This window comes from Pan paniscus, chromosome 17 (assembly GCF_029289425.2).
Source record: "Pan paniscus chromosome 17, NHGRI_mPanPan1-v2.0_pri, whole genome shotgun sequence".
NCBI lineage: Eukaryota > Metazoa > Chordata > Mammalia > Primates > Hominidae > Pan > Pan paniscus.
The window spans coordinates 29,661,547-29,687,155 of record NC_073266.2 but is presented as its reverse complement, the minus strand read 5'-3'; the positions used below and the strand labels follow the sequence as shown (position 1 = coordinate 29,687,155).

The window sequence follows — 25,609 nt, the reverse complement described above, 5'->3', positions numbered from 1 at the left end:
CTCCCTCTCTTCTGCTCTATGCCCATCCTTAGTCCAAGGGCTGGGTATTGTTCTTTGATGATTTTCTTCTGTTTCCAGGTTGCCTTTTAGGGGAAGCTTGTTCATTCCCAGCCCTCACTGGCTGACCCACCTCAAAGACCAGGGCTGGCCAGCCCCTTCCGCAGCCTCAGAGCAGCTCTCTAGCCTCCAGGGGTTTGTCCTGTTGTGGGAGCAGGTTGCATCCTGTGCCTCTCCCTGCAGCTTTCACTGCTCTTGCCTAATTAAATAATCTGTAGTTTCCAGGACAGTGGTAGAGGCTGATGGAGGAGGGAGGGTTTTTGCTCCTTAAGAATCATGAGATCATGGAGCAGAAAGTTACCCCCTCCTCTTGAATCACTTAAAGTATTGTGCCCTGGGGCTTAGAGCTAGGGATCCTAGCTGCCGGTGCTTGGAGATGAGCATTGCTGAAGATTTGCCCAAGGGGCATCAATAGCTTTTGTGCAGTAATGCTAGCCAGTGATGCTTTTGATATTTCAGCACAGTTTAGTAGATGATTTATGGAACCAAGCAGTGGCTCCAGATAACAAGGATCCTAGGCAGATATGGGTCAGTAAGTCGGACAGGGTGTTATTAGGCCTCCCTAGTGGGAGAGTCTCTTGGATAGGAAGCCTTCAGCCTGGGAAGGCAATTAGGGTTTCAGAGTTTCATTTACTGTCCTCAAATATACATTAAGCCCTACTTTGTCCTCTGCACAAAGATGTATTTGATGATCCCCAGTGGCACAGAGCTAATCCTGCCTGGGAGTTAATCCTGCAGTTTAATCTCCTGTTCATTTCTGTCTGGCTTGAGTACCCGGGGTCCATCAGTCTTGTCCATCATTTCCAGGTGAGGCAGAGCAGAGGTTTAATGGAGGTGTGGGATGTTTGCATTACGCTAGGTCAATTCCATTGTCCTTAAAAAATGAGAACCTTTCTGATTTGAAAAAAAATAATATTAATCTTGACTATTTGGGGGAATGGAAAAAAATCTATAAACAAAAACATAAAGTCATCCATAATTCTATTCCCCATTGATAAGGCCTGTTAGCATTTTAGTGTATTTGCTTCCAAACATTTCCAAGACAAAAATATTTAATCTTGTTGAGATTATATTAAGTATATATTTTTAATCCTACATTTAAAAGGTGAATGTTTTATGAAAAAATTTGTCATTAAAATTTTTTAGTAATCACGATTTTTAATGGCTACACAATATTATATTAACTTTTAGTGCAAATGAAAATTTATGTGCCTGATTTCTTTCTTCCCAACATTTTATTTTGAAAATTTTCAAACAGATAGCAAAAAGAGTTCTGTAGTGAAAACAGTTATCCCCACCATTCACACTGTATGTTAACATTGTACTATACTTGGTTTATCACATGTCTGTCTACCCATCTTTTTATTCATTTACCCATCTTATTTTTTGGTGCATTTGAAAATAAACGGTAGATGCCTATTCACTTTCTCCAAAATATATGTTGTTAACTAGAGCTAAATTTTTGTTTATATCTTTTTTGAGTAAACTCATGTGGACAGAAATGCACAGATCTTAGTTCACATTCACTGAGTTTTGACAACTGTATATAACAAAGTTTTACTACTGTAATGGTGTACTCTATAATTAGAATCATACTTAAAGTCAAATCAGAGGTTCTGTAGGGTATGTTGGCAGATTAATATAAAATAGTATCAGGAGTAACTCAGAACTTTCCTATGTGCTCTTTGACAGTTAAATATTTTTTCACGTTACATGCGTCTGAAAAACCGATGATGGGTTTTCTCTGAAAAGAGGGCAACATTTTAATATATCATTTATTCGTATGATTTTTCAGCTTTGTTTTGTTTTCAAGGTAGTTCTAACTCTCTTGCTTTATTTCATGAAACTAGGAAATAATTTGCCTCTCTTGATGGACTGGTAGATTTCCTTCCATTAGACCAATGGCAGAGGTGGGAACAGATTCTTTTCTTTTCTTTTTTTTTTGAGATGGAGTCTCGCTCTGTCACCCAGGCTGGAGTGCAGTGGCGCGATCTTGGCTCACTGCAACCTCCACCTCCCAGGTTCAAGCAGTTCTCTTGCCTCACCCTCCCGAGTAGCTGGGATTACAGGTGTGCATCAGCACGTGGGCCCAGCTAATTTTTGTATTTTAGTAGAGATGGGGTTTCACCATGTTGGCCTGGCTGGTCTCGAGCTCCTGACCTCAGGTGATCCACCCGCCTTGGCCTCCCAAAGTGCGGGGAATACAGGCATGAGCCAGCGCGCCTGGCCAGGAACAGATTATTTTCTAAAAGACACAGCCTTATATTCAGTCTGACAGGCAAATGTCATGTTTCTACAGACTTTCAACTTTTATAAATGCCCAAGGGCCCATCTGTAGGGGTTTCTCAAATGTAGGATTCTGATTCCATATTTCCTACTATGCTCCGTGGTATTGCTAAGTGCCAGCGTGGATGTGCACAGAGTTGGGATTCTTGCAGTTTGGGGGAAGGATACTTTGTTTTTGGTGCAGTCATCATTATGGTTTTGTCATGGTCATCAGTTACAATTTTTCTTTGCACTGTAGTTATAATTTACAGTTTTACTTTATTACCTTTGATTTAGTTTATTTTGCAATGTTTGGTTCAGAGTACTATGTGATAGTATGTTTTAGCCAAAACATACCTAGTTTTTTCCAAAAACTAGGCTTCGAGGTACATATCACAAAGGTTAAAATAAGCCAACCAGCTCATATTGCAAAGCAAATGTATGTCATGTTCCCGAGTTTGCATGTGCAGGAGAAAGTGGCATTTGCTAGGGGGTGTGCCGGGCATCTGTGTCCATCCCAGGTGGCCTGGTGACCCTGACCTTCCACTTGCTGGCCAGGCTGTTGCCTCTGGGGCCTTCCCAGACTCATTGACTTGGATGCTGGGAATCCTGAACCATGCTCTGGCTCATGGCCCCACTCTTCTTTAGCCAAAGTGTCTCAATGTAATTTTCCTCTTCTTTCCCTCATTTACTTATAACATTTGTCCTCTAATAATAGTTTTCTGTCTTACTTTTCCAAATAAGGAATTCTGCTGTCTGCAGCCTCAGATCCTTTGAGAAATCATCAGTGCCAACAAATATTATTTCATAGCCATGCAGCACCTGCAAATGTAGCAACTTGTAACCATTCCTATAATAGTCCTTTGTGCTCTTTTGCTAAAGAAAGGCAAAGATTTTTTGGATGAGACAAATTGGCAATTTGGGGCTAAGAAACCAGAAAACAGCCCAAATATGGGTGATTGGGCTATGAGAGTCCTGGAAGGTAGCTCTGAGGGTCTGAGGGCTGTGACCTTGAATGTAGACTTAGGGTTGGGCCCAGGTTGGTGGCCCATCTCCAAGTTTAGGGGATCTTGAAACATTACCCAACTTTTGACTGTGTTTTAGTTTTCTTGTCTGTTACTCAGTGGTAATAACATATGCCTCCCCAAACTCTTGTCAGGATTGAATTAGATTAGATATTGTCTTAGTCAGCTTGAGCTGCTGTAACAAAATATCACAGGCTGGGGGCTTAAAGAATTATTTCTCACAGTTCTGGAAGCCGCAGAGTCCAAGGCTGAATTGGGTTCTGGTGAGGACCTTCTTTCTGTCTTGCAGAAAGCTGCCTTCTCGATGAATCCTCCCGTGGCAGAGAGAGGAAGCTCTGGTGCCTCTTCCTCGTCTTATAAGGACGCTAATCCCATTGTGGGGGTTCCACCTTCATGACCTCATTGGAACCTAGTTACGTCCCAAAGGCCTCACTTCCTAATGCCAGCACGTTGAGAATTAGGGCTTCCACATAGGAATTTGGGGAGACACAAACATTTAGTCCATAACAGATGTGTAAAGAGAGTTTAGCATTGTGCCTGGCATGAGTGGGTGCCCAACACATATGGTAGTTGTTAATATCATTATCATCACTGTGCTCTTAACAAGGCCAAGGAGAAAGGGTTTCCTTTGCATTATTGCTAAGGAGGGTTTTCCACTGGATCTGAGAAGGGGATTTGTTTTTTTGGGTCCTGTTGTGTAATTCCAGTGCAAGGTGAAGCAAGCAGCTCCATGGTGTGAAAGGAAGCAGGCTCCCCGGAACTATTAAAGGGATAGGTGAAAACATAAATAAATAAATAATACCTCTTATGGCATAATATTTAGAATAAAAACAAATAAAATAAAGGGACGAGTGAAGAGGAGGAAGGGGGAGGAGGCATCTTCCAGCCAGGACATAGTGCCTGTGGCTGAACGAGAGGCTAATTAACTCGCATCCTTCACATCTTCTGGCACTTAAATGACAACTTTAATATGGGTAAAATAATCTTTTTTAAAAAATTATTTTATATGATAGAGATGGGGTCTCGCAATGTTGCTCAGGCTACTCTTGAACTCCTGGCCTCAAATGATCCCCCTACTTCAGCCTCCCAAAGTGCTGGGATTACAGGCGTGAGCTCCCATGACCGATTTAATATGAGTAAAGGAATCTTAATAACTTCCTTCTAAAAGGGAGAAGACCTCTGCACCTTCGTTTCCTTAATCTGGTTTTATACCTGTGTGTCTTATAAACTACCCCCCAAAAACCTACAAACTTTCTAAATAATAAGAATCTGTAAGAATTCTGAAAATTATCAGTCTGCATCTACATCCTTGTTCCCATACTGACTTATAATTTACAGCATCCTAATTTTTATTTGTCTCCTTTTATTACCAATCTAAATTTTTTAAAAATTTAGACTTTCAAAGTCTGTCTCTGACACACTTAAGCAATTGAGAGCTTATTAATTTTTCTGAAATTGTGTGGAAGAAATTGGCCAACTTAAAATAGGAAGCATTAAGAATTGACATGAAAGTCCAAATAATTGCCTAACTTCATATTTTATTTAATCATTTTCAGTACTCAGCAAGGCATCAGCCTTAGATGGATTCAATTTGGATTCACAAACTTAATTTTTTTTTCTTTTCAGTAGGAATATGCAATTGATTTGCTGGCAATTGATCAGGCTAAAAGGAGGGAGTAGAATTAGTCACCAGGCAAAGCCCCCACTGGGGGGCTTCCTGTTATTTAATAGTCTGCATTTACCTGTTCCCTTCATTGTTCCTTGGAAGAGACTCTCCACTGGATCTCTGAGGCATCCAGAGGAATAAACTGGGCATGACTAATGTGCACGCAAATTGTCCTGCACCCGTGGACACTTCACCCAGAGTCCGGTGGCATCTAGCACGCTACAGTGGACGAGACCCTGGCAGGTGGCCATTGAGGAGCCTGCGTGGCTCTGTGCTTGGAGGCACAGTGATTGTTCCTCATGACTGCTTGGCACTTGGCCAGGGGACCATATGCCTGGAGATGTGTAATGCAGTGGGATACCTGGCCAGTTTCCCCAACCCTCAGGGGGCTTCCTGGTCTTTTTAACCAGCCACATATGCATAGGCTATATTCGAAGGACCAAGCTGATGAAAACAGTATCAGCTTATGGGAAGAGACCCAAGAAATTGGTGAATAACTTCCATTGAATTGTCATTGCAATCCCACATAGGAGATCTGTGATAGTCTCTTTTCTCTGACGTCTTCAAAATACAAGTTTTATTTTCCTGACCTTTTTTTTTCCATTTTAAAGGAAATAGTACTTACTGTAGATCATTTATGAAAAGCCACAAAGAAAGAAAATGAAAATCACTAATAATTCTGTCACCTGAACAGGATGACCATTAACATTTGGGGGTATACTGCTCCAGGCCACTTTCCTTATATGTATATATGTTATATATTATTATGTTATATATATATATGTGTTATATATTAGTATTTAATGTATGTTATATATTAAATATAAATATATTTTAAGCATTTTGAGATCACTAAATATATGCTGTCTGTAACCTGTATTTTCTTTATAGTGTATTATGAGCATTTCCTATATCCTTAAATAGTCTTCAAAAGCATGACTGTATCTAGAAATCTAGTATACAACATGAGGACTATAATGAGTCCTATTGTATTGTGTACTAGTGATTTGTCAAGAGCATAGCTTTTAGGGATGCTAACCCTAAATAAAATAATAAAAATAATAAGAAAGAAAGATAACTGTATGAGATGATGGTTATGTTGATTTGCCTAACTGTAGCAATCATTTCACTATGTGTATTCTGAGATGAGCATATCAAAACATCATGTGTATCTTAAATATATACAATAAAATAAAAGGAAAAAATTGTAATACCTCCATAGTACTCACTCACGATGATAGAAGGTGCTGTGAAGAGTATTCTCATTTATAAATCTTGGTGCATGTCTCTTGTCCTTAGGGTATGTTCTCAGAGGTGGAATTACACCTCTCAACCTATGCCTTTGTAAGGCCAAGTTGCACCACCATCCCCCCGCACCCCCTGCCATGCTGCGGGTTTCTCATGCCCCTTCATGTGCACAGAAGTGCCCGTCTCCCTGGGTTCATGCTAACACTGAGTGCCCTACTTTTTTGAGTCTATAAATGTCTAAGTGAAAAAAAATCTTGTTTTAATTGTCAGTAATTGTGTTTATTGGCCGTTTGTTTATTTTATTAAGATGTGTTTTCTGTTGCTTGCAAGATACTACTCTTTTGTCTGTCACGTGTTAGAAAAATCTTTTTTCCAGTTTGTCATTTGCCTTTTAATACTATAAGTGGTTTCTTTTGATATATTCTTTTTAAAAGTTAAAAATCTTACCAGTCTATCAATCTTTTCTCTGGATGTTTCTGCTTTTGTTTCTGTGTTTATAAAGAACACACATCAATTCATCTTTTTTTCTCGTTCCTTGTATTTTTTTTGCATCTAAAATTTTAATTCATCTAAGATTTATCTCTATATAGTGTGTGTCTCACCTTTTTTGATCTCACAATATGTTTAGTTGTTTCACCAACACATACCAAATAGTTCATCCTTTCCTCACTAGTTCAAAATATGACCTGTATTGATTACTAAGATCTCATATATTCTTTATTTCTGAGCCTTCTATTTAGTTTCATTTAATCTGTCTATCTTATACCAGCACCGAACCGTTGTATTGAATTTTTATATCTAATAGCACAAATACTGTCATTATTTTTCCTTTTCAAAGTGTTCTTGGCAATTTTCACCAATTTATTTTTCTAAATTGAGGTCAGCAAAGTAGTTTGAGGCTTTGCAGGCCCTAACAGTTTGTCACTAGTGCTCTACTCTGCCCTTGCAGTGCAGAGCAGCCATAGACAGTGATAAATGAGGCTGTATTCTAATTAAAGTTTGTTTACAAAACAGGCTGTGGGTTGATTTGTCCTGAGGGCCATGGTTCGCCAACTTCTGTTCTTGATGAGTTTTTGAATTACTTTGTCCATTCTTACCACACTCACAAACACATACACACACTCTTTTCGAATATGTGTGTGTGTGTGTGTGTGTATTTTTTTTTTTTTTAAGAAATTTGGTTAAAATGACATCATGCTTACAAAATGGTTTGGAAGAAACATGGCGTCTTTATTACAAGGTCTTCCCATTAGGCAGCATTAAGCATTATTTTATGCTGATCTTCAATGTTCTATGGTTTCTTTTATACAGGTTCTGCAAATTTCTGGTCTTTCTTTCTTTTCTTTTTCTTTCTTTTCTTCTGTTTTCTTTCTTTCCTTCTCCTTACTCTGTTGCCCAGGCTGGAGTGCAACGGCGCCATCCCAGCTCACTGCAACCTCCACCTCCCGGGTTCAAGCAATTCTCCTGCCTTTGTCTCCCGAGTAGCTGGGATTACAGGCGTAAGCCACGACGCCCAGCTAACTTTTGTATTTTTAGTAGAGACAGAGTTTCACCGTGTTGGCCAGGCCAATGTCAAACTCCTGACCTCAAGTAATCTGCCCACTTCCGCCTCCCAAAGTGCTGGGATTGCAGGCATGAGCCACCGCCCCTGGCCTCTGGTTAACTTTAAAACTTTAACCCTTGCAGTGTTTTTCATTCTAGTTGCCACTGTGAATGGAGTCTGTGAATGGAGGAGGAGTGTCCCATGACTCCCTGCCTGTTCTGTGATTTGCTAGGAGGATGGCAGGACTCAGGGCTACAGTTGACAGCCCATAAGCAAGGGGAAGGGACACATGGGGTAGGGGTGGCTAGAAGAGTCCATCCAAGGGCTCCCACCCAGAATGTGCTCCAGCCACCAGCCTCATATGCAGCAGCCCATGATTCTGCGTAGATTTTGTCTCCAGTTCTAGCTTTCATTTTACTTCATTTAGTTTTCTTTCAGTGCGTACATTGGGAGAATGTGATGAAAGCCAGGGACAGCAGGCTCTGCCCTCACTGCGGGCCCTGATCGCTATTACAGCCCTGGAATTAAGTCCCTTAGGTTAAAGCTTGGGAGAGAGCCTGCTGATTCATCAGGATTTATGTCACTCAGCTCATTCAAATAAAAGAAACTTCTGGCCGGGCACGGTGGCTCATGCCTGTAATCCCAGCACTTTAGGAGGCTGAGGCAGGTGGATCACCTGAGGTCAGGAGTTCGAGACCAGCCTGGCCAACATGGTGAAACCTCGTCTCTACTAAAAAAAAAAAAAAAAAAAAAAAAAAAAAAATTAGCTGCGCATGGTGGTGCACACCTGTAATCCCAGCTACTGGGGAGGCTGAGGCAGGAGAATCGCTTGAACTGGGGAGGTAGAGGTTGCAGTGAGCCGAGATTGCACCACTGCACTCCAGCCTGGGCGACAGAGTAAGATTCTGTCTCAAAACAAAACAAACAAAAGAAACTTCTTAACTGAAGCATGAAGGTAGAAATCTTGGGGAACTTCCTTATTAAGGGTGGAGAAACTCAAGCTGTCTTTAAGACAGGCTTACCTTTACCTGTTGGAAGATACTGGTTCTCTTTGTAGTGTGACCCACTTTACCAAAAAGACTAAAGGAAATAAAGCCTTCTGCAGCTGGGGTTCCTTCCACCTTTGTTAGTCAGGGAGCCTGCTGCCCCTGCTCCATGATGATTCTGTGACCCTCTTCAGCCCTCTGCTCGGAGGGCCTTCTCTCAATTATCTATTTTATATTTTCTGGGTCTCCAGCCTCCTAGAGGCTCAGGGGCAGCTAGAATTTTAACTGTTTCTTAACCTAGGATTCTTCCCATAAATGGCAAGGGCTGGCATTCTGAGAGTGAGGCACTTAAAATGTGAACAGTGCTGAGTTAATGAACTTAAGTTCTAACTGCGATGTAAGGGACTTGCATAGAGCCTCCTTTGCAAACTCTTCTGATACAGGGTGGGCACCCAGGAATAAAGCTGAGAGAGTCAGGGCTCTGAGCAGACCTCAGATGAGGACCCGGACCCCGAGGTGGAACTGCAGAGGGGAGGGAGGTTGGCGTTGGGGACAGTCTCTTTCCTTTCGCAGGCTTGCCTTGACAGGTCTGGGGCCGGCAGAGCTCTGCTTCCCCACCTGCTTCCTTCTAGCTTTCCTCAGGATTAACTTAATCTTTGCAGATTAAGAGGCTACAAATCCCTTCATATTCCTCTAGGATGCTTCTCACTCCTCATTTCTTTCTGCCTTCACACTTTCCCTTTGCAGGAGCTGGCATATCTCCCAGTTGGTCTGTTGCAGACACCTCTAGGCCCCTTCACTCATACTCCTGTTTGTGTTTTCAGATGTATTTGCAATTTCTTGCCTGGAGTCCATAATGTAAAACTAGGCAGGGCTCCCAGGCACTGAAGGACACAGCCAAGGCCTTCATTTCACATGGGAATAAGTTATGAGCTTTGTAAGATCTTTAAGATAGAGGTTTAGCCATGAATTGGAGTGGGTTTCCTGAGAATTTCAAAACCTAGTTAGGTTTTCTCTGTAAACAAGGGCCGCCCTTCTCTTCCTTCACACCACTTTTTATCTGGCCACTCAGGAAACACTAGTTATTTATTTATTTATTTATTTATTTAGAGACAAGGTCTTGCTCTGTTGCCCAGGCTAAAGTACATGGCTATAGGCCTGATCATAGCTCATTGCAGCCTCGAACTCCTGGACTCAAACAATCTTCCCGCCTCAGTCGCCCTAGTAGCTGAGACTACAGGCACATGACTCCACACCCAGCTAAGTTTTTAAAAATTATTTTTTGTGTGGCTGGGCGCGGTGACTCACGCCTGCAATCCCAGCACTTTGGGAGGCTGAGGCAGGTGGATCACGACGTCAGGAGATTGAGACCATCCTGGCTAACACGGTGAAACCCCGTCTCTACTAAAAATACAAAAAAAATTAGCCGGGCGTGGTGGCAGGTGCCTATAGTCCCAGTTACTTGGGAGGCTGAGGCAAGAGAATGGCATGAACCCGGGAGGTGAAACTTGCAGTGAGCCGAGGTCACGCCACTGCACTCTAGCCTGGGTGACAAAGTAGTGAGACTCCATCTCAAATAAAAAACAACAACAACAAAATTCTTTTTTGTGGAGACAAGGTCTTATTACTCTGTTGTTCAGGCTGGTCTCAAACTCCTGGCCCCAAGTGATCCTCCTGCCTTGGTATCCCAAAGCATTGGGATTATAGGCATGAGCCACTGCACCTGGCCAGGAAACACCAATTAATTCTCACATTAGCCCAAACAAAACATGATTTGGAAAGTGAACCAGCTCCAGAAATATGAATTATCTGTTTCCCAAACTTCCTGCCTTTCTCCTCTTCTTCTTGCCTTCTCTGCACTGTTAAAGTTATCCCAGCCACTCTCCTTTTTCATTAAACTGAACACTTAAGGAATACCCCAAATACAATAATTAGGATTTTAAGAATCTTAAGATTCAGAGACCTCATCTAACTTCTCCAACTGCATTTACACATTGATGCTTCTTGATTCTAAAGCAAGAAACAAATTTACACAAGTTGTTTCTTGATTCTGGTGGGAAACAGCCTCCGTTCAGTGTGTGTGTCCCCACCCGTGGGGATGATGTTTGCTAATGCTGGCTATCACGTGTGAGCCCTTGGTCACAGAATGTCACTTGGATCTATTTCAGAGTTCCCTAAAAAGAAGAAGCACTCGGGAAATGTACAAGGAGAAGAAAACCTTTAATCAGGTAAGCAGAAGTTTTCATTCTAATGTTACATCTCCTATAAGTGAAGTCAACTCATTTTGAATTTTTTTCAGTAAGTGTTAGCTTTGCCTTTAAAACATCCAAAGAAACATTACCTGCCCAAACACGTGGACTCATTCCTGACCTCCACAGTGTGAACATTTCCTTTGCAAACCCACAGCTCCTCCCTCTTGTTTCTCCCTCACGCTGACAAGCTGGTGATTTCTTCAGGAAAAAGAACTGGCTTTGTGTGAAACAGAATTAAGTGTAGTTTGGGGGCCTGACAGTACTTATAAATGGTAAAAAGTGTTTTGACCTTCAAAGTCATCCACACAGTGAAATGAAACAGCCACTGTGGTGTCGAGTCATTCATAAGACATTGTTTTCAATGTTGTTGTTTTTTAAATGTGCAAGCTGAACGATATCTTGAATGGTCCTAATTGAAGGTAAAATATTCTCAGCCTTTTCTAGATGCACAGTATGTATTCTTCAAAACTTTCTTAGCTTTTCTGTAAAGCTGTTTTACTGGATTCTGTTTTTAAATTGCTGCTAGCATTAGGTGGTGGAGAGAACAAAGGTGTTATTGGGATATCAGCTCACTGCACTCTGAGAGCAAGTAGTAATTAGAGAGACACAATGAGTCGGGGTAACTAAGAGCTCAGCAACCTCCACCGACCTCCTGCAGCCCTGTCCCTGTGAATTCCCCTCTGAAGGATCCCCTGGGTTTCTCCATTCTCCAAACTCACTGATCCCCAGGGCATCATTCAAGGGGGGGCAGGCCCCTGCAGCAGCAGAAAGCTGAACTGTTCCCTTCCACCCTCCGCAACCTCCCAGTCTCATTTTGGAATCCATTAATAACAGGGAAATTAAAGTCTGCCATCCCGTTGCTGGGTGCTTATACTCTTCTGGGCTGAGAGTGTTTTCAGTTGACTGGCTCTTGCCCAGGGAAGATCTTTTCCTTAAAAGGGGAAATTCTGCCCCATTGTGAAATGAACAGCATGGAGTTGCATTCGCCCTGAGGGTAAAACGGGCCAAGAACAGGAGCTGCTGCTCCTTGGGCGCGTGTCAGAAACCCTGGTACCTGGGATGCGTTGAGCCGCCCACCCAGCCGGTGGGATTATTGAGGAAGGAGTTTCTGTTCAGCAGAATGGTGGAATGGAGCGCCCTGGGAACTGCAGGCCCGCAACCAAAACCCAAAGGAAGCTGGCGCCCCGGCGCAAGGTAGGCACGTGGGCAGTCACCCGCTCAGGGTGCTGGCTGGACGGCTGACTTGCAAGCCAAAGAATATATACAGAGAGCGATATATTTCTGTTGCTTGACAAGGCCTTTCCCGCTGGTGGTGATAGTGGTGGGCCCCTGGGTGTCTCCCCTCCTGGCCATGCCTGCCCTCTGCCTGCAACAGGAATCGTGTGTCATATGGAAAGTTGGACTTGACCTACTTTCATACCACATTCCTGGGGCTATCCAATGATCTCTTGAAACCAGAAATGATATCCTTCAGTTTAGACTCGGCCTTGACCCCCCGCCTCCGCTAGACTCTTGGCAGAGTTTTAAGAAGTCTACGGTTACAAGATAAGATGGGCATCCAGCCTCCCGCTGCCTGAGCTGAAGCTGTGATTCCACATCTTATGAGAAGGAGTGGCTTCCCCTACTCAGAACAGGCTGAGCTCAGCTTCCCTCAGGCTGCCCCTCTCCTGCACACAACACCCGGCAGGTGCAGCGGGCCCTGCTCCAGCTGCCTCGACCTCACGGAAGACGTCTGACTCCTTCATTTAATACACACTCTCCCATGGCTTCCAGGACAGTCTTTCTTTCAAACCCTGCTTTAGTCTTGGTGGCAGGCCTCATAGTGCATGTATGGTTGTTAAGTAGAAATGACAGCATGCTGTCATGCTGACAGCTTTTTTCTTTAAGGAACGAGAAGACGTTTTGGACATTTTATCAATCCTCAGGTAATCTACAAATTGACACTTGTTAGAGTATGTCATAGGATCTTGCTGCTTTAACTGACCTGGGTTTAGGTTCATGGAGACGGAGGAGAATTGTTCTATGATAGATTTGTAGTGGATGGTGGACAGAGGGTGATGGTGTGAGGTTGAAGGTTTCCAGAAATCAAGGTGATTTGAGGGCTCTATGGGGACCTTCTGCCTGCATGAGGGGGTGCAGATAAGCGTGTTTCAGGACCCTTCAGAGATCTTACCTCTTTCCCCAATTTTTCAGTTCAACTTGTTGGGGAAGACCCCCAGGAGTTGGTCGTAGGTATTTCCCTGAGCCTTCCTTGTCATATCATTTTTCCCCTTCCGTGGGGTTTGTGGTGAGCAAGGAGGGACCAGGCAGAGTGGGATTGCCTGAGTCCCTGGTCCACACGCCTGTTTGAGCCAAAAGCTTCCCGCACCATGCAGGCAACTCTGCCCCTCGCCTGCACCTCCTGGACTGGCTCCACCACATCAAGGCCTCACCAGCTGCAAGTTTCCACGGACGCTGATCACAGCAGGCGGCCCTGCCCCCACCTTGTCCAGCCCAGTCTCGAGTCCCAGGCTCAAGAAGGGTGGAGAGTGGGGCTGAGTTTCCTTGCAGCTGGACAATGCTGCCCTCTGTGATCTCTGCTGCTGTGGATTTCTCTGCTTTAGAGGTGGAGATGGGATCATTTAGATGATTTTTGACAATGGACAGACACTGGCTCTCAAGTTAACAATGGGGCTGAGGGCACTCCCCTGTTTTCTGGTCCCAAGCTTTTAAGTGTTTACAATCCATTTCCATTGATAGATATTTTAGCTTAAACTCCATTCCTTCATGGGAACAACAAAGACCTGTCTATGTATTTGGATTTCTTACAAATCTGTGTTTAACAAAAATTGAAAAGGTGCTTGTGTTTGCTCTACTTTTGAAAGTTCTAAGAAGCTGGGGTTGTTTAAAAAGTAACATGCCAACTTCTGGTACATACTAGGTACTTAATAAATATTTCCTGAAAGAATGAATGAACAAGGCCAGGTGTGGTGGCTCATACCTGTAATCCCAGCACTTTGGGAGGCTGAGGTGGTGGATCATCTGAGGTCAGGAGTTTGAGACCAGCCTGGCCAACATAGCGAAACCTCATCTCTACCAAAAATACAAAAATTAGCTGGGCATGGTGGCACACTCCTGTAGTCCCAGCTACTCGGGAGGCAGAGGCAGGGGGCAGGAGAATTGCTTGAACCTAGGAGGCAGCGGTTACAGTGAGCCAAGATTGCGCCATTGCACTCCAGCCAGAGTGCAGACTCCAGAGCAAGACTCCATCTCAAAAAAAAAAAAAAAAAAAAAAAAAGAATGAATGAACAGATAAACGAGCATGCTTTTCCTCTAGTATTAGTATTAAACACAACGTATGCCTTTTACAGCCCATGTATTCTGTGTAGGTTCTTTCAAAAAATACGTCATTACCCCAGCAGCGATGATAGCATAGCCCATTTGCCTCAGTAGTTGTGAGTAGGGCAGACAGCCTTACTTCAAGTTAGTCACAGGATTGCTTTTTATGTCTACCTAACCCAAACCCAACCAAATCCTTCATGTGATAAGTTCTCAGAACTCAAAGACGATGTGACATTTATATGTTATTCTCCTAACGTGCAAAGAAGGAAAAAGACTCTTTACCGGCTCCTTCACCCAATACTAATTGTGTTTCAGACAAATAAGAAAATTAATTTCAGGGAGCTAGAGCATGGTGATTTATCATATACAAACCAGTTTATATATAATAAATACACTTTTTAGGTTTATGATTTATCATATACAGACCATTATTTCATTTGACCCTCACAACGACGTTGTGGTTAAGTGAGCATTCCTGCTTTAGATACAAAGAGACAGGTTCACTGGGGCTCTGTGATGAGCCCAGGTCCCTTAGACAGTAGGAGGGGCAAAGCTAGGACTCCGGGCAGCATGTTTGACCCCAAGTCCAGCAGGCCTGGTTTTGTCCTCAGCTAAGAGATGACAGTGGGCGTGTCATCCTCCCTAGGATGCACAGATAGCGCCAGGGCAAGCTTACCCTGTGGCAGTGGCTGCACACTTGGTCGTAGGTGTTGGGCTGAGCCTTCCTGGTCATATCGTTTTCCCCCTTTCCATGGGGTTTGTGGTGAGCAAGGAGGGACCAGGTAGAGTGGAAGGAGGAAAGTTGGGAGGCGCCGAGGGAGGCATTTCTCTTTCTGCCAAATGATGAGTGTGCGACCAGACTGCGGCAGAGAACGAGCCATGCTCTCTGAGTGTAAAAGCTGCATTGTGAGCACATGTGACGATCCGAAGGAGTTAATTCTCCCCCGGGGGCTGACTTGTTCCACAGAAGGGGCGACAGGCCTGGAGAGCAGTTTGAAGCCTTTTCCTCCACGAGGGCTGTGGGATTTGACTCCCGCAGTGCTGTTGTTGACAGTTTCTCTGTGTGATGGGGGAAACCTTTGCTGAAGCCTTTTGAAACTTTTGATGGCCGATCAAAGAGGAGTGATTCGTGAAATCGGTTATTTTTCCCATCTGCTGAATGTGAACAGTAAAACGTTTTTGCAAAACCAAAACGGGGAGTTCATCTGGCTTCAAAACAAGGAGACCAGCCCTGCAAAGCAGAGTTGACTTTCCACTGGATCCAAAAAGTGCCGTTTTGACCTCAGCCAAGCATTGCAGGCTGTGAACAGCAGAGTCAGCTTTTGAGGATCCTCCAGAACCCTCTGGAAGCCCTATGAGGACACTTCTTAGGTTTTGATACACTTGACTCTATCCAACACTTACCTCCTTGCCTTGAGTCTCTGAGTTTAATTTCCTGCTGTGTTATAGCAACTAAAGGGAAAGGAACGTAAGTAAACGCTCTGAAGTTGCACTTGCATGGCAAGAGGCTGCAAGGAGCTCAGGTGTCTGGGTCTGCAGTACCCAGTGTGTACCCAGAGCTCGGTACTGACTCAGCACGTGCCTGGACTTCCAAACACCTTCATGCTCATACCTCATGTTTTTGTCATGTCATTCTTGTGGGACATTAGGGCTGGGGAGACCGGGATGGGGAGAAGCGAATTGCCCTGTCTCAGGTACCTTAGGAAACCAGGGGAAAGCTGAGCTCTTATTTGGGGTGGCCTGACTTCCCCATCCTGGTCAGACCTCGTGGATTGTGGGCCACTTTGAAAGAGGGAGGTCTGCACATTGGAGGTGGTGAGTGCAGCAGGGTGGAACCCTGTCTGCCTGCGCCAGGCCTTGGTGAGGGGTCCTGCTGTCTCTCACTGGTGCTGGTGAGTAACCAGGTGGGATCCAGAGAGCAAGGAGGGGTTGCGCATTCCCGCTGGGTTTTGGGCCGCATTTCGTTTTCCCTTCTTTGCCCATAACTTGTATGATGGTTTCCACGTGCACTTTTTTTTTTCCAAACTAATTTTTTTTTGTTTCTTTTGCTTCTGTGGCAAAGCAACAAACTGTAGGGCTTTCACAGGCCCCCTCCACAAAGCCCCTGGGCCCACCTCTGCTTTGTCTTGGCTGTTTCTCTATGTAACTCAGCGGCACCGATGGGAAGATCGGTGTTTGATGTTTGTGTGCATTGGGGGCGAGGTGTGAGGGGAATCATGAAAAACACGAACATTTGGTATTTTCAAATAACCCTTCTCCCGGGCTGTTCTCTCCTGGCAGGATGACAGTGCCGATTTGAGGTGCCAGCTCCAGTTTGCCAAAGAGGAAGCCTTCCTGATGCGCAAAAAGATGGCCAAGCTAGGAAGGGAGAAGGACGAGCTGGAGCAGGAGCTCCAGAAGTACAAGTCCCTCTATGGGGATGTGGACAGTCCCCTGCCCACGGGGGAAGCAGGCGGGCCCCCCAGCACCCGGGAGGCCGAGCTGAAGCTGCGGCTAAAGCTGGTGGAGGAGGAAGCCAACATCTTGGGCCGGAAGATCGTGGAGCTGGAGGTGGAGAACCGTGGCCTCAAGGCAGAGATGGAGGACATGCGGGGCCAGCAGGAGCGGGAGGGCCCGGGTCGGGACCACGCACCCAGCATTCCTACCTCACCCTTCGGTGACTCCCTGGAGTCCTCCACTGAGCTCCGCCGCCACCTGCAGTTTGTAGAAGAGGAAGCGGAGTTGCTCCGGAGGTCCATCTCCGAGATCGAAGACCACAACCGGCAACTGACCCACGAGCTCAGCAAGTTTAAGTTTGAGCCTCCCCGGGAGCCGGGCTGGCTAGGGGAGGGTGCAAGTCCTGGTGCCGGGGGTGGGGCCCCCCTGCAGGAGGAGCTGAAGTCAGCCAGGCTGCAGATCAGCGAGCTTAGCGGCAAGGTGCTCAAACTGCAGCACGAGAACCACGCGCTGCTGTCCAACATCCAGCGCTGCGACCTGGCAGCCCACCTGGGGCTGCGTGCCCCCAGTCCCCGGGACAGCGATGCCGAGAGTGATGCGGGCAAGAAGGAGAGTGATGGGGAGGAGAGCCGCCTGCCCCAGCCCAAGCGGGAAGGGCCTGTTGGCGGGGAGAGTGACTCGGAGGAGATGTTTGAGAAGACGTCGGGCTTCGGGAGCGGGAAGCCATCGGAGGCCAGCGAGCCATGCCCCACGGAGCTCCTGAAGGCCCGGGAGGACTCTGAGTACCTAGTGACCCTAAAACACGAGGCCCAGCGGCTAGAGCGGACGGTGGAGCGCCTCATCACGGACACCGACAGCTTCCTCCATGATGCGGGGCTGCGGGGTGGTGCGCCCTTACCGGGGCCTGGCCTCCAGGGCGAAGAGGAGCAGGGTGAGGGGGACCAGCAGGAGCCCCACCTGCTGGGGACCATCAACGCCAAGATGAAGGCTTTCAAGAAAGAGCTGCAGGCCTTCCTGGAGCAGGTGAACCGCATTGGGGATGGCCTATCCCCCTTGCCCCACCTCACAGAGTCCTCTAGCTTCCTCTCCACTGTGACTTCCGTGTCCCGGGACTCCCCCATCGGGAACCTGGGGAAGGAGCTGGGCCCAGACTTGCAGGTAAGGGGGCTCGTGGCTTCGCCTCCCTGCTCCGCCTTGCTCTTCCTCCTTCTCGCTGGCATTGCTGCACTCGGGCTCACGCTGCTCACGGCTGCTTGGTTATGATTTCAAACCTGCATTGTACTAAAGCCTCCGGGGCAACCGGATCCTCTCTCTTGGTTGGGCTCTGTTTTTTTTTTTTTTGTTTTTTTTTTTAAGTTCTCTTGTATTGCCTTGTTTCTTTTTCCTTTTTCCTGTCTTATTTTTAACTGCGCCGCGGCTCATGGTTTAGAGGCCCTCCCAGACACGAGGCTAAGCCCAGTGGAAGCGATAGGGCTCGACGCATGCCGGCCTTGCTCCTCTCTTGGTATGTCAACCAACCAGCCACCCGCTGAAGAAGCCGTGAGGAGGCTAAGACAAACGCATGTCACAGTCAGGATAATTAGCAGACTCGCTAACGAGCACGTCCCTTCCTGGGTGTGTTTCAAGGGACACAGTGCAGTCCAAGGCCCTAGGCAGCCCAGGCCCCCACTCCCACTGGAGGATCAGCCAAAGCGGGCGAGGAGCACGGTGCTGAGAAGGATGGTTTTGGTGGAAAAGCTCTGCTGGCTCCTGCCGCCCTGCCGCCGCTGGGGAGGGCGCGGAGGGCCTCCGAGGACTGCTGTCCTAGCCTCGCCTGGGTGCATGGCCCAGCTGCCGCCCTGGACTGTGGCTTTGGCTGCTCAACCCACAAGTAAGGAAGGAAGAGCCTTGTTTTCCGTTTCCTTCATGGGTAGCGTGCTTGCAGTTGAGTTCTGGATTCACGCATCGCCATCGCATGTGCCCCGTAACCAGTGTTTTGCACCCCCACTTTCTCTTTTTGCTTTTCAGATGTGTCCACCCGCCCCTTTGCTCATTCTCATCTTGGGTCTGTTTTCTTCACTTTCTTACACCACTGTCTTTAAGCCTGTGTTTCTGTTCGTGCTGTTCTTTGTCTGGTCGTTTTCTCAGTCGTCTCCCTTGTCCATTTTTGTTTTCTTTATCCCCCCTCCCTGCCTCCACCCTTGTCCTTTGTTTGTTTTTTTGTTTAAAATTTTAAAAACCAACAACAACAAATTCCTCCCGTGCACCTAACAGTCCAGACTGAAAGAGCAGCTGGAGTGGCAGCTCGGGCCGGCCCGAGGGGACGAGCGGGAGAGCCTGCGCCTCCGAGCCGCGCGGGAGCTGCACCGCCGCGCAGACGGGGACGCTGGGAGCCACGGGCTGGGAGGCCAGACCTGCTTCAGCCTGGAGGTCAGCGTGGGCAAGCAATCCCCCCCCCTGTCCTCCCCCTCCTTTTTCTGTGTGGCTGGCTGTGTGACGTTTTCTGTCCCGGACGAGGCCCTGAGGGAACGTGGCAGGAGGAGGTGGAACTAGGTGGAACTCACTTGGCAGCAAACCCATTTTGTGGCACTGGGACAGGCAGGTGTGCGCAGGTGCCTGCGGTGAACTGCTGTGCTTGTCAGACAGAGGGACAGCTCACTGTAGGCACTGTCCACCTCCTGTTTCCGCAGACCGGGAGCACCTGGAAGTAGGCTGATTGGTGAGTGCGCAGTGGCTTCTTGTCCAGTCGCAGAGAAAGAAGGGATGAAAACCCAGCACGGGCTTCCCTGCTCTGGAGGAAACTCTCCTTAGAGTTCCCCTTTTCAGCTCTTTGTTGCCTGTGTCTCGTGTGACCATCCCACGGTCTCGAGTGACACTGCTGGCAGGTTGGTAGAATCAGGGAGGCTCGCTCCTGACCTGTGGGCACCCCTAGCAGTGTCTGTCACCACAGTAACCCGGTATACACAAGGCTTCAGCCACCACAGAGACCACGGTTGGAAGTGTTGTCAGCAGCCTGGAAGAGTGAAAGCTCTTAGATGCGGGCCACCCCACCTGGGACAGAAAGGGGATCCCCGAGGAGCTGTTGAATGAGGAAGCACCTTTAAAAGTCCAAATGCTGTGTCAGTGTAAAGTATGAATAATAGAGAATGCAGTGTCCTGCCACTGGGGACTGTCAAGGGGGAAAGCGTGTCGCAGCTCCCCTAGTCAGGGGCCCAGTTTTCCCTTCCCACTGTAGCTCTTTCTTCTTTGCCATGGGCTGTTTCTGGAACCACAGCTCCGGCTACACAGGGCGGCCCCCTTCCCTTTGATGGCTGGTTTTACAGGAACTGGGTCTCCCTTCCCGAGTGTTCCGTCCTTCAAGGTGTGTCACACATAGCTGTGTGCAGTTAGAGCCTGTGTCAGAGAGCTCTCCTCCTGGATTCTTCCTAGGTCCTTATTGTGTAACCTGGAGCAGTGATAAGTTGTCACCATCATGAATGCATCGCATAGCTTCAGAAACTGGGAGTGATTTGGGAGAGAGAAGCATACTTAGTTGAAGCAAACCAAATACTGAGGAGCAATAAAGCTTCACAAGAAGTAGATTAGCAGAGTGAGCTGGTGCCATGTGACAGCACAGTATCTCCAAACAATGCAGCTCAGAAGGGAACAGCAGGTCTTCAGATGAAGTCTCTCATTCTGCGGATGAGAAAAATGAGGCCCGAGAAGTGAAGCGGCTTGCCAGTAAACCCTCCTCCTGGTTGGTGGCAGAACTGGGTCTAGAACAGCCTCCAGCCAGCTGCAGCCCCCGCTCCCCAGCACATCCCCGGAGGGGCCTGATCTGTAGTAGTGGGAGGACTCTGCACTGACCCCTGGGTGCGTTTCTAAAGAGTCACTCTAACAACTAACTGTACAGCCGCTGTCTTGCCATGGAATGGCACCTTTTTAAAACATCCATCTAGTTTCTTTTAATTTTCTATATTTTAACAAGAGAGCTAAAAATCTCCATAGTGAAAGGCCAGGTCTAGGGAGCGTCATTTCCTAGAAGGGAAAGCAGTATGAATCAGGAGTTTTAAACAAACATCCCTCATTCTGATGTTTTTTATTCACAAAGACATTTCACACAGAAAAGAAAACTCAATTATGCTACAAACACATCCTATTTTATTTTATTTTTTAATAAGGCATGTTCTGGAGCCACTTTGAATCTCCACAGTGTTTCCTTTTATTAGAGAAGCTGGATGTGGATCTGTCGCAGAGCCTGGGTCGGGAGAGGCCGCCCTGTCCCTGGTGTGAATGTCACTCTGACAGCCTTGTTAGTTTGGTCTTTGAATATGACATTGTGTTAAAGAATTGTACAATGGATAATTCTGGGGAGCAGAACTCTTAAAAGCCTTTTAATGAGAATATCCCTGAATTTGCTGCCAACAATTGCTTTCCCATGAGGCTCTAATGGAAACAGTACACAAAGCTCCCATAAGTCAGCCCAGCAGCCCGGCCAGAGACTCACACAGACCCCGCCGGACTAACTGGGGGAAAGACAACATGGACACCTTCATGCAGACTGAGGCAGGGCTGGAGCTGGAGGTCCTGCCGGCGGCTTTCTTTGCTCCCTTCTACATTTCCCTTGAAATAACCACAGATTTTGCCCTCAGGCCAACCACGACTCTACCTGTGTGGATCCCCTTTAGCTCTCTGCCCGTAGCTCCTCAGGGGTGTGGGAGGGGGCCCAATAGCACACCTAGTATCAGCGACATCAAAGAAGAAACTTTTCCAAATTTAAGCAGAAAAAGGATTTGTTCCTCAAGCTGCACTTACAAAATGCCTCTGTGTCTTCTGCCTTATGGATTTTTATATTTGGGGAAAGAGGAAAGAAGATAAGTGATTATTTTGAAAGATTGAGGCATTTTGGCCCGACCAAAACTGTGACTACTACTCATAGTTGTACCAGCAGCAGCAGTTGTAACAATAAAGAGGAGAAAAAGAAGTGCATTCTTACACGACACATGTTAGCAGATTGCAAATCTGGGCAGTGGAGGAGCCCTGCTGCTCAGACGCCACCATTCACTAAACCTGGGAAAGGGGCGGCCTCTCCAAGGCCAGCATTCTTATAAACAGCCACAGCCAGAGCAAACTGAAGTCAGAACCCACGGACACCCACTGACACATCAATGCAACCATGCAAAAATGAACTGCTAAAAAAAAACACGCTTCAGGACAAGTGTTTCTGCTGCCTGCTCTTCTCAGGAGATATTAGCGAGATGCTCACACTGTGCACTGGACTCTTCCCTGACTTCACTCCCTGGGGTTCCCATCAAATGTGAGACATTCGCATTTGTTAAGAGAGAGTGGTGTGTAGAATGGTTTGGAATGTGCGAGGCACCTTAAAAATAGTCCTGAATGAGAAGTAGCCATGCACGGACGCTGGTCAGATTTCAGGTATAAAGGAGACCAGGCCTGTGCCCAGAGGATTGAGTTTCTGGGTCAGAAATCTCAAAGAGCTCTTCTCCTCAGTGCCTGCTTTTATCCTTCAATCAAGGAAGCACACAAAGCACTCACAATCCCACGTGCCTCAGCTGTGAAATGCCAGGCACAAGGAAGTTACGTGGGGTTTTATGCCAAGTATTTGCACTCATGTGTTGGCCTCATGTACTGCTTTTGAAATAAGTGGTTGCAAAACTGGCCAGGACAAAATGGAACCCTCCAGAAAATGAAGCCATGGTCATGGTGATGGAATTGTCCTAATAGAGGAGTAGCATTGCTAGGCACTCTAGTGATGGCCATGAAAAGCCTTCTTTTTCTGTTTGTGTTTGAGATTGTGAAGTTAGCTTCTTAAGTGTGGGAAGTAATTTGTAAGCCACTTTCTCTGGAGGTAGGGAAGTTAGCCTTTGTCAATCAGTGTGGGATACAGCTCTATTGGGGAAGACATGGACGGGAGTTCCAGAACACTGACATGGGGAGAATGGTTACAATTGTCAAGACTAGTGTCTCAGCAGCCTCGGAAACAAGTGAGGGTGGTGTTGGTTTAGATAAGCTGCTTTAATAGGGAGATCAAGATGAATTTGATGTATAATCAGAATCCTAGGTAAGTGAACAAAAAAAGCGTTTTTTTTAGAATCAAACCTTTGGGGATTGGGTGGTAAAGGGAAATATTTATTTTTTTAGAAGACATTTATGTGTCATGTGAAACTTTTCTCCAAATGTATGTGGTTGTATGCAGTTGTGTGGCAGTAGAGTAATTCTAGGCTGAACCTTTTGCCATAGCACGTTTTGTATGTTGTTTTTTGTAACATTGGAGTGACGTTGGCATCCCAGCTAGGGGCAGTTGTCCGTGGGAGTTTTAATATTGCATTAGCAAAAATGGACAATAAAGGAAAATGAAACTTCTAATAATCAGGAGGATCTAAACCTGTCTGCTGTTGAGCAGGCAGCAGTCTCCAGAGACAACACTGGAGCCATCGTAGGTGAGTCCGACTTCCCCAGTGAACAGACTCAAGGACCTCCCTTTCTGTGACTCTTCAAAGGTGTGGTTCAAACAGAAGAGCACGTTTTAAATCCAATGACACTGAAGTATGAGCTTCATATATTGTTTCAGATAAAAATGGCTTCTTAACATATATATTATTTATTAAAATTAAAACCAAACTAAATAGTTCATGCAATGTATAGAAACTAAACTAATAGATCTTTGCTTTTCTTAAACAATAAGCTTGATTAGGATGTCTGTTTTTACACCTAATAAAGCTTTTGGCTAGCACCTAATGCATTAAATAAGAAGGATTTTTACATTTTGAGTTTATAGAGTAATGTGTAGCTGGAAAGTAAAGCTGGCAGGAGAGCAGCCTAGGTGACCTGGAAACAGTCCTGCACGGAACACCTGAGAGAGGAGGGAAGCCCCAAGGGCAGGTGTGGCCGCTGTGTTTACTGCTGTATCCCCCACGCTTTAGATGGTGCCTAGCACTGGAGGTGCTCAATAAATATTGAATAAAACACTGCATAAAATACAAAGTATCCTCTTAAATACATCGCTGAATTCCCAGGAAATTTAGGGGAATCTTCAAGAGTTGGAATTGATTTTAGATTTGAGACCCAGAAGGCCAGGCACGGTGGCTCACGCCTGTAATCTCAGCACTTTGGGAGGCTGAGGCAGTCGGATCACTTGAGGTCAGGAGTTCGAGACCAGCCTGACCAACATGGTGAAACCCTATCTCTACTAAAAATACAAAAATTAGCTGGGTGTCAAGGTGGGTACCTATAATCCCAGCTGCTCGGGAGGCTGAGGCAGGAGAATCGCTTGAACCTGGGAGGTGGAGGTTGCAGTGAGCCGACATCACGCCACTGCACTCCAGCCTGGGCGACAGAGCGAGACCCTGTCTCAAAAAACAAACAAGCAAACAAAGAATTGAGAACCAGAGTGGTCTCTGTGGCCCTTGGGTGGGTGGATTAGGGAGATTGTTGCCAGAACTGGTAACTGGGAGCCTTGGGTTTCAGCAGCTCCAAGGAAACAGGAGATGGGGCCTGGGCCCAACATTGCAGGGAAAGAAAGGAAATGAATGAACAAGAGAAGCATCTGCCTGTTGGCCCCAGGGCAGGGAGCAGGGAGGCAGCACTGATACTTGTTTCCCCAGCATGAGCCTCTGGATCAGGAGTGGGAGGACTGAAGCTGGCCTCACCCGAGGTCAGGCTTTGAATTGATGTTACCAGTTTGGTCCGGGAATCCCCAAAGAAAGGGATTTATGTTATGTTGCTAGCTCCACCAAACAGGAAACCAATCTGGAGGCACATCCTCCACCCAGATCCATACTAGATCCATAGATAAGTGCCCCTGGGAGATGAAGTCACACAAGCCAATAACGTCCAACAGGGACACAAGTTGGCAGACACGGCAAATAGCAGGATTCAACCCTAAGACTGCAGATAATAGAATTATCAGATGGACGCTATCAGATAAGTGCCTACACAGCTATTAAAGGCAAGCAAACAGGAGAAGAGTATGTCACCATCATAAAAGACCACACATTTTCTAAATAATAGACCTTTTGGAAATGCAAAATTAGTCATTGAGGTCAATTCAACATGTAGGGAAATGCATCTTTTCAGAGAACCCCAAACAATGCTTAATATGTATAAGAGACTATAGTCTCAAAAAACTAGCAAATCGAAGAAGCATTTAATGCTGTCAGAAATTACTGAGTTTTTTGAAAATAAGATGGTTAAATCTCTAGCTTTCAAAATTTTATGCCGAACTTGGTGAATCCCTAGTGTCTGATTTTCTGTCTCCGTTCTTCTTTCCTTAATACCCCTTTCTCATATCCCCAGTGCTAAGGGAAGTGCTCTGCTCTTTTATTTTTTGCATTTTCTGTTCTGGGGTATGATCTTCACTCTTCACTACCCAGGTACCGATTAGGAGGAGCAAACAGTATCCTCACGGGGAAGTAGTAGATAAGTTAAAGGGACTCAGAATGAACCAGTGAAACCGCACGTATTTTATTGCAACAATCTACTCTAATTCCCAGTTGTATAAATCACCTGTCTTCAAGTAGCATAATCCAGTGGGTAAAATGTCATGCTTACATTTCGATGATGCCTGAGATTTTTAGCATAACAGTGTTTCCATCTCTAAAAAGCACATTTCATGTGCCTGACTCCTCTATCATGGCATTAGAACATAAAAGGTAGACTTTACCAATAAAAATCATGATACAGATTCCACCACCTGTCTTTAAACGTAGTAAGTACATCTTTGTGCGATTCCCCTTAGACAACATGTGCCATTCGGAGGCCTGAAGCCGTGCATCTCTGCTCATTGATGAACCCCCACCGTATTGCCCTGAGCATCGGGGTCAGACCACCTT

General features: G+C 46.1%; 1 protein-coding gene across 11 annotated transcripts in view; it reads left to right on the top strand.

The window, feature by feature from the left end:
- Nucleotides 1-25,609, top strand: part of MTCL1 (microtubule crosslinking factor 1) — a 125,888-nt gene that overhangs the window by 60,023 nt on the left and 40,256 nt on the right. For 5 of the 11 annotated variants that reach the window (XM_063597201.1, XM_063597198.1, XM_063597199.1 and 2 more), the window contains exons 4-7: nt 10,959-11,018; nt 12,159-12,236; nt 16,644-17,957; nt 19,053-19,208. In XM_063597201.1, coding sequence (XP_063453271.1) covers nt 10,959-11,018; nt 12,159-12,236; nt 16,644-17,957; nt 19,053-19,208 — 1,608 coding nt within the window. The remainder of the gene's footprint in view (nt 1-10,958; nt 11,019-12,158; nt 12,237-16,643; nt 17,958-19,052; nt 19,209-25,609) is intronic. The other 6 variants (XM_034943596.3, XM_008961559.5, XM_024926317.4 and 3 more) reach the window with 2 other exon arrangements.